Source organism: Alligator sinensis, unplaced genomic scaffold (genome assembly GCF_000455745.1).
Source record: "Alligator sinensis unplaced genomic scaffold, ASM45574v1 scaffold1030_1, whole genome shotgun sequence".
Taxonomy (NCBI): Eukaryota; Metazoa; Chordata; order Crocodylia; family Alligatoridae; genus Alligator; species Alligator sinensis.
Window position 1 is genome coordinate 247,957 of NW_005842592.1, and position 9,010 is coordinate 256,966.

Consider the following 9,010-nt stretch of genomic DNA (forward strand, 5'->3'; position numbering starts at 1 on the left):
CTTCCGAAGTTAATATGTGTCTCCTTGAATCTTTGCACAAGCACACGGTGATCATCTTCCATTTCAAGGAGATGCATATTTATTTCTGAAGAGCTGCAGGTTGGCCACCCCTGTCTTAGGGTATGGACATGCAAAACTTACTGTGGGGGAAAGTAACACATGCTTTTACCTTCTGGTAAGTGGAAAATAAAGCGAGGTAGTTTAGACCTCAGTGGGCATGTCTACATAGTGCAAGTCAGCACTGTTCAGAGATACCTGAGGTAGCTTTGGGGTTGAAATGGACCTCATATGGTCATGTAGTCCAGCTCCCTGCTCTAGGCAAGATCATCCCTGATGAAACCATTCCAGTCAAGTGTTTGTCTAACTTGCTTTTGAAAATTTCCAGGGAAAAAGATGCCACCACTTCTCTAGGTAGCATGTTGCAATGCTTAATTACCTTCACAGTTCTTCATAATCTCCAACCTAAAATTCATGTGCTGCAATTTGAGGCCATTGATCTTAGTTCTGTCCCCTATGGTTCCTGACCCAGAAATAATATAGCTGTGTTTTGACTATTTATTTATATAATCTAATCTAGGTAATTACCTCTCCTTGATGGCACTGGATTTATGACCCAGATACTTTGCTCTGGGCGGACCCAAACTCTCAGACTGACCACAACCTTTCCATTCGATAATAGGCAAATTTTATTGATACACAGTGGTAGCAGATAAGAATAATGCAAACAATTCTGTATCTACCAGCCCCAGGCCTGGCATCAGAGGGAAGGTGCGTCTGGCCAGTACATGAGCTTCACTTTGAGGTTCTCTCTTAAATGTCAGATGTCAGCAGCCTGGAGGTTGGAGGCTGAGGCCCAACCTCCTCCCCAGAGGGGTGGGTGAGATGGGCTGGTCGTGTACCCTCTGTCCATGGTGGCCTTGGGTTCCCCTCTTGGGGACGTTTGGCTGCTCTGAAATCCCTCCTTTTGTGTTCTTTTCTCTTCCTGATGACTCTCTGGCCACCACGGTTTGGTCTCTCTGTGGTTGTCATATTGTCCACATTCTGTTCTATCAGCATATTCCTGTGTTTCACAAGCCCAACACGTGCACATATCCTAATTTGGGCTTTCCCAGTCTTCTCCTAATTTGATCTGTTCCCCACAACTGGAAATCGCAGGGGCCCTTTTGCTGCTTTTTTAATGAAAGGGAATGGACTTTCTTTCAGCTTTTAGGATCACTTCCTTGAGGAACAACCACTCACCTTGTACTCCCTTCCCCACTGGACCATGGTCCCGCAGGGCCTTGCCAACCAATCTCCTAAATCTGTGGAAGTCAGCCTTCCTAAAATCTAGGATCTCTACCCTACTGGATGGTTTCCCTAATTTATGGTGGATGGAGACAGTGATCATCTCATGGTCACTGTCACCCAGTTTCCCTTCAATCCTCAGGTTCCTTACTAAATCATCTCCTTTTGCCAGAACCAAGCCTAGGAGTGCCTTGCCCCTAGTCAGCCCATAGACTTCTTGAGTTAGACAGAGTTCCTCAATGCAAGTGAGGAAGCTTTACGAGCGATCAGATCTGGCTGAGTGTTCATCCCACAAGATGTCTGGGTAGTTGAAATCACCCATGATGACCATGCTCTGAGAGTATGCAGCCTCCTATGTTATGGAACAGCGTAGTACATGGTTTTAATTTCGTAGTCTGTGTGTCTGTTTGCTGCTTGCCTGTATCAGACACAGCCGACTTTGAAGAAAGTTTGTCACAGACAGGCTTTTTAGAAATCAATTAACCCTTGCTGCTACCCTGGACCATTATTTTAATGCTTATCTACTTTACCTACAAGCCAGTTCCCAAAAGCAAATCTCTAAATACCATTTTCTAGCCATCACTCCTCTCCTGGTTAATCTGTTGAAAAGATGATAAGACATTTTTTTTTTCTGCCAAGTTCTTCAAAGCTGGAAGGAGGACAAGGTGGACTTTCCTGCACTATTTCTGTTCCCATTTTTTTCTGACTGAAAGGGTCCTCTGCACACACAGAGTTGGAAGAGATAACCTTATACTTTATCAATATTATGAGGTATAGAGCAAAAGCGGTAGGCAGGGCCAGATACAGGCCTGGGTGAACCAGGCAGCTACCCATGGCCTGGACAGAAAGGGGGCCCAAACATGGTAATTTTAAAATTATTATTACTATTCTCTCTGGTGAAGGGGGACCCAATACTAAAAGTTCTCCTGGGGCTGCCAGGAGTCTAGGTAAGGTACTGCTGGTAAATGAGACAAGGCATTTAGCAGGGAGTCACTGTTCTCAAGATGACTATTATTTGACTTTAGGGATGCAATAGCTCGGCTAGATTACATATCAAGCGCACTGCTGAAGGAAATTGGATCACTAGAAACCGCTTCATTACAGAAAGTACAAATGGATCGTTACAAATTGACCTTTATGCCAGACTCTGATGGGTCAACTTCAAACCCCTTGTTTGCAGAGTAATTCTTCAATGATAATACACAGTTGCATACGTAATTGTCTACACACCAGTAAGATACATTTATTTCAGTATCTAACCTTCCCATGCTTGATTTCAGGAACCAGTGTATATAAATAGAGGGTTTTGTGTGGCTCACTCCAACAGATCTTGAAGCTCTTCAGCTATCAAAATGAAGCTCACTGTGAGTATATATAATTTTCCTCTCAAAAAAATAATACAGCACTGAAGTTGTCTGTGGCCCTATACTGTAGTCCTTTACAGCTCCAGAACCGGCAGGAATCTCAGCAGACCTGCACTGGTGGGTCAGACTTATTGCAGGGAAATTTAATTCTTAGAGGTTTCACTCCTTTGGGAAATTCAGCGTTTCAGAGACTATATTAGCATAAAGATCTGCAAATTGAGGCTTTATGTGAGACTTTTATGTATCCTGAAATGTATGCCCCTGATCTAATGCCCTTTGAACTGAATGGAATCCCACTATCATAAAGTGGAGTGAGAGGGGTGGATCAAACACTTTCTTTAACTTAGTATGAGAGGGCTTGGTATATTTTTTACCTTTCTCAAATATTTGTTTCAGATTGTGACTGCTGTGCTTCTGGGAGTTTTCTTCGCTCCATCTCTTGCTTTACAAGTAAGTTCAACATATAATACCACTCTTGTCAGCCTGTTTCTTTTTTGCTTCATGGATTTTCACATCGCAGAATATATTTCTTAAGGAAAAAATCTAAAATTTTCTTTGTACACAAAACTGCAAGATCACAGGGGTGGGTTTGCTCAGTAAAGAAATAATTATTCAGCTAGCCTATTACGAAAAGAAGTTTGTCTAATTATGACAGGTAAGAAAGAACAATGGAAAAAACTGGGTCACATCTGTTGCAACTTTCCAAAATGCCACCGCCTTAATATTGTGCTGACATTTCCAAAACTTTGTGGTTATGGTAGACTTGCTAGGAGGGAAAGAAAGATTTCTTCCATCAGTGTATAAAATTCCACACCAATATGATAAATATTATGGGTCTGATTCTTATTTTTATAAGTCCCTGTATGCTGTTTTTATTCTGTAAAGGACAGCAGGGACATATGTAATGTGTAACCAATTTAAGCTCCTTTTACATCAAAAGAGGAGACCTTTGTTAAATGTGAATCAGGCCTTTTAAATCTATGGTGTTTTATAATAACACAGGGGAATTTATAACAAAAGATATAGGAGTTTTTATGAATGTTTCTGCACATGCAGTAATAACAGGTTGAAACAATATCAAATGCATGTAATCCATTGGTAACTTAAAAGCTAACTCGAGCTCATTGCAGACATCCAACTGATTAGGCCCCAGTTATTAAAAATAACAAGGTCACTTCTGTTCAAAGTGGCTTTTAGATAGGAAGGAATTCTCCCCCTGTTGAAAATGAGTGTAAATTAGTGTAAGGTGTAAAGTAAAAATGAATGCTACAAACGCACAGGACTCCACACTTCTGGGCTGGAAAATCTGTTAAGGATGATCATACTTAAATGCTTACTCAGGAAGAATTTTAATTGAAGCCAACTGAACAAAACCTTATTCAGTTCTCACTCAGGCAAAATAGGCAATACAACTACTTACCTCCAGCAGATTCATGCTGAGGACAAAGTGAAACGGACTGAGAGCATTTCTGTACTGCACAATGCTGTTTAAAGCTATTTCAGGTAACAGAAGCAATTAAGTCATGTTACCACCAAGCTCTGCTGGGACTAATTAGCCCTTCAGAGCCCTTGCAAAGTGCTGTGCTAACAGTTAACACTAGGTAGCCAAGGTAGACCTGGCTTGGGTATGTTGGCATGATAGCATCAGTGGTCTCCAAAGGCAGAAACACTCTGCTACGTTGCTGTAATACAGTTTAAGAACAGTGGATCTCAAAGCACTTGACAGAATACAAGTTGATTAAGCACGCTGGCTGTGGAAAACCTAAAACCTGGTTAATTTTGTTTTTAAATTCAGGATGTAAATGTAGGACAGACCGACTCTGACAGAAAAGCCCATCAGGGTGTGTCTGTCGACCATGATAAGAATGTGGCTATCGTTACATCAAATAATGGCCAGCGATCATGGGTCTCTGTTTTGGACTACAAGACTGTAAGTGCAAACTACTATAAATGCGTTGCTCTTTTATTTATTTATTTTTGGGGGGTAGGTCTTTTTTTAAGGGAAACGGGTTTATTAAAGTGTATTTGTCTTTAAAGATGAAATAGAATTGCTATTATTTATTGAGAAGCAAGGTTTTGCGGGTAATATCTTTTAGTGGATCAGCTGCATAACTACAAGGAATAGAAAGTGTCCTTCCTCAAGTGTGAGGAAAGAAGCATGTACAGCCAAAGCTAAATACCAGATAAAATGATAGTTTGTGTTTAACTCCGTATGTAAATGAAATGGTAAAAGAACTGAAGAGGGCTATACGTTAGGAGCACAGAGTGTTTGTCATTTATGGAGAAGATGCTCAAACAAAATCCCTAAATTGCTGGGGTTTTATTTTATAGGGCTTTGTGGCAACCAGGATATTGGCCACAAAATCTTGTGTCCTTGCTAAAATGAACAAAGACGTTATGCCTGCTATTGATGCTCTTCCCAAAGCCCTTGACGAGATGAAGGTAAGATGAAAAGAGAATTGCAGAAATGATGGGTGGGAGAGAGGATGTGTTCTTCCAATAGTACAATGCAAAACTGAAAATATATGATCTTACCCTATTGGAGATACTGCTTGTTGGGATTTGTTTGTTGAAACAGCTTCCTCCTGGAAAGTGCTATTTAGATCAAATTTATTTTTTTGTAAAATCATATCAATTTCAATGAAAATTTGCATTTAAAAAAAACTAGGAAAAGAGTGAGGAAACAGGGTTTTTTGACATGTTTGGAAGGAACCATTCCCATTTCTCTTGTTGAAATGACATTTGGGTTATTTGTTTCAGGGTATGTCTTAAAAAAAATGTTGTGTTTTCTTGAGGGGGGTTGTTTGTTTGTGTGATCTGGTTTGTTTTTTTTACTCTGTTTCAATGTAGGGTAAAGTTTTTTTCACTCTGAATTTTTTAAATTAATTTTGTAACTCTCTATCTGGAGACAGTAAGGGAAAATAGGGAGCAAATCAGCCAACGCAATGAAAGTTTCTGGCCAAATATGAGCGTCTTATGTTTCAGCACAAGAATTAGGAAGGTCCTTGCTAAAATATTGGGTGAGCTGCTCTGCTTCCTATCCATCTGTTTTATAGTGTAGCACCCCAGTACTACTTTCACCTGTAGCACACCATGTGTCTCAGAAATGTCAGAAATAGGAGTGCACATTTTTTATAAATGAATTAAGCTGTTCATTGTATTGAATGATGTCGAACGACTGCGCCTGCCTTATCGATGTTTAGAAATCTGAAGTTCAAAGGCCTCCTCCAAACGAGGTGAGATACACCGTCTCAGAAAAGAAAATCCAGGACCTCACCCAATACGGAGAAGACATTGCTGCTCTGTGCCATGGCTTGCCTGCTTATGAGGCTTATGAGATCCAGGGTGAGTACAAGTCCTGCTAACTACTGACACAGCAAAACCATATAATCAAACAGCAAAACTATTTCTGGAATATTCAGTATAAAGTGAGAAAATAAAGGAAGGTATCAGAACCTGAGCCCAGATCTGAACCAGAATGGTTCGATCAAAAAGCTCATATCCAAAAAGTCAGTTTGATATACCACTAAGATTTGTAGTTGCTCCAAGTCTGAGTCAGAACTTTGTGGATGACACCTAACTTTAATAGTAAAGAAGGGAGTCAGCATGATATTATGGAGTGAACTTGGGACCACAGTTCAAGGATTGCTATCTTCCCATCCATGAACTGCTGCTGATTGGCTGTGTGTCCTTGGGCTGGTCACTGAAACTGCTGCAATGGGACTATTTGCACACTTATAGGTACTTAAGGTGTTTTGCTGGATTGAGTCAGATGACTCAGTACTTTGTACGTGTTCCACACTTAGATTATTCACTTACCTCATAAAAAGTGGACATGAAGATTAGCCAGCTCATGTTTCTAAGGTTCTGTGAAGAAAATTAGAGCTTCAAAAGTGCCCAGTCTCATCATTAGAAGTAACTCTTAAGAAAATGAATCAGCACATATCAGTGTATTTGATCAACTGGATTTGCTTGAGTGTGAAAAGAAATCAGTTAAACATTTTACAAGCTTTTCTAATAACAAAATTCCTTGAACAGAGTAATAGAAACTCACAATTTTAGATGCATGTTGTCCTGCTGTAACAAAGCAGGAGAGCATGGATGAAGCATTGGCTGCTGTTGTGGATGTCAAATCTGTATATTAACTCTCTCTGCTGGCAGTAAAGGAGTATTTTGTTGCTACATTGTTACCCACTGGCATTAATCCTATAGGACAGGGGGAAATTTCCTATCTGATTCACCACTGCCTTGCAAATGTCGCAGATGTGTGGATATTACCTGTGTGGGTATCATAGGCCATGATTCTGATATGCTCACATTTTACACCCTTGTGCATCCACTTTATATGACTATCAGTGACCACACAAAGTGCAGGATCTTTAGCATGACCACAGCTGTTGTGAATTAGCACGTTGTCTGCACAGATTTCCTGATGCCTTTGCCATCACCTAATGATAAACTTGTTTTTTTTCTTTCTCAGGAGAGAACTTTTTCTCTGTAGGAGCAAGAGCGTGTTTGAATGTGAACATCCTGTTCATCCTGCGTTTGGACTTATGCCTTGGTATTTCCGTATAAGTTTTGGGCTGCCCTGAACCAGTCTTCCAATTTCCCCTGTGACTGGACAAAACCATTTATCTTAGTGACATTACATCTTCTGAATATTTTACTCTGTTTTCCCTTTATGATTTCTATGTAGAAGAAACTTAGACTGAGAAACTAACTTTCAATTAAACAAATTTAGCATTCGTGTCATGTGTGTCTTGTATATTTCATTTCTACTCTTCATCAGACATAGCTTGGTCCCATGCTGAGTCAGGAGATACTGTTACAAACAACTAAAGGTTGAGTTTGGTCAATGTGTAGATGGGAGATCTTCAAAGAAAACCCAGGAGCTGCAGAAATTGCCACTGGATGGTGAATTTTGATTACAGCTAACGTGAACTGTTTTCAAACCAACTATGTAATCTCATCAGTTTTAAAGTCTAGTTCCCCTAAATTTGTGGGTTTAAATTTTCAATTCCAGTGAAACATTAGCTATATTATTTTGATGAAGGAATTCTGTTCTAGGGCAGAACAGAGCATACCAGATTATCTATGTGTTTGGACAATACAAGCAAAGTAATAAAGGTATCATCCCATCCTTTGCATCTTCACACCCAGATGCAGCAATGGAGAGATATCTTTGTAGCCATTTGACATCAGTGCAAAGTAGACATGGCATGCAGCTATTTGTGGCCTCTTTCTGCTCCTTTTGCATAGATAAACATGGCGTTATTATTAACTTGTATGCTAGGTTCCCCCTCATTGAACAGGACTTTGCTGTGTTTTACATACAAACACAAAACAAGAATCAGATCCTGTGTCTACACAGTCTAAATATAAGGCCAGGATTATATGTACAATAACAAGCAGACAATGGTGAATCTAAAGTCTGGGTAGCACCAGAAACTCTGCAGTTGTTCCTGGAAACTGAAGCTGAAGCTAGCTCAATTTAGAATGAAAAAATAGGAAAATTTAAAAATGGAGGTTTTAACAGGAAGTATAATGTTTTATCGATGGCTGTGATAGATTTTATTTATTGAGTGACTTTTTTAATCAAGATTTTGTGTGTGTGTGCGTGTGTTTGTGATTAATAAATCACTCAATAAAGAAAATCATACACACACACACACACACACACACACACCAGGCCATAGGGTTTCCTGTTAATGCCTATTTGAACTAGAAAATATAGAATATATATATATATATATATAATGTTTTCTAATTCAAATAGGCATTAACAGGAAACCCTATGGCCTGGTTTACGGTCCAAGCAGCTGATAGTTCTTTCTGGCCTCCAAACTAATGAACTATGATTCTAGGAATTCTAGCAGAAAACAGGCAGCCACATATAGTTGCTTAGTTAACACCACAGTTTTTTAACTAACCTCCAGAAGTATGAAATCAAAATGAGTTTCCTTGAAAAAGACTGCAAAGGTGTCCATATATATTCCAGATTATCACAAATCAACTCTACTGGATAGGACTGACCTTTTTCTACTGCTTGTGCTACTGCTAGCATTTCCCTATCATTGTTTCTCCAAATTTTCATTTCTCTTAATCCTTACATTCAGCCGTGGTGCTTGTCTTATCCAGACAAGACAAAAAGTGACAGAAAGAGGCACAAATCAAAGATCAGGATGAATTTTAATTTATTTGGAATTCTTGCCCTAACCTATTTTGCTCTCCCATTTCATACTCTCTATTATTAAATAGATTATTCCCACTAGGTAGTTTTAAAGCCAAGTTTGGATGAGTTGAAGGCAAAAAAAGGTTTCAGCCACATGTTAAACCACTGCTCAGCAACAACAACAAATAGA

At 39.5% G+C, this 9,010-nt stretch overlaps 1 protein-coding gene across 1 annotated transcript; it reads left to right on the plus strand.

Moving 5' to 3' along the window:
* The first annotated feature begins 2,636 nt into the window (after positions 1–2,636).
* On the plus strand, positions 2,637–7,223 carry LOC112551770 (gastrokine-1-like). The gene is made up of 6 exons (XM_025214633.1): positions 2,637–2,648; positions 3,045–3,098; positions 4,444–4,578; positions 4,980–5,090; positions 5,852–5,993; positions 7,129–7,223. Exons 1-6 carry the CDS (start codon positions 2,637–2,639, stop codon positions 7,221–7,223), a joined length of 549 nt encoding a protein of 182 aa, XP_025070418.1.
* Positions 7,224–9,010: the final 1,787 nt, after the last annotated feature.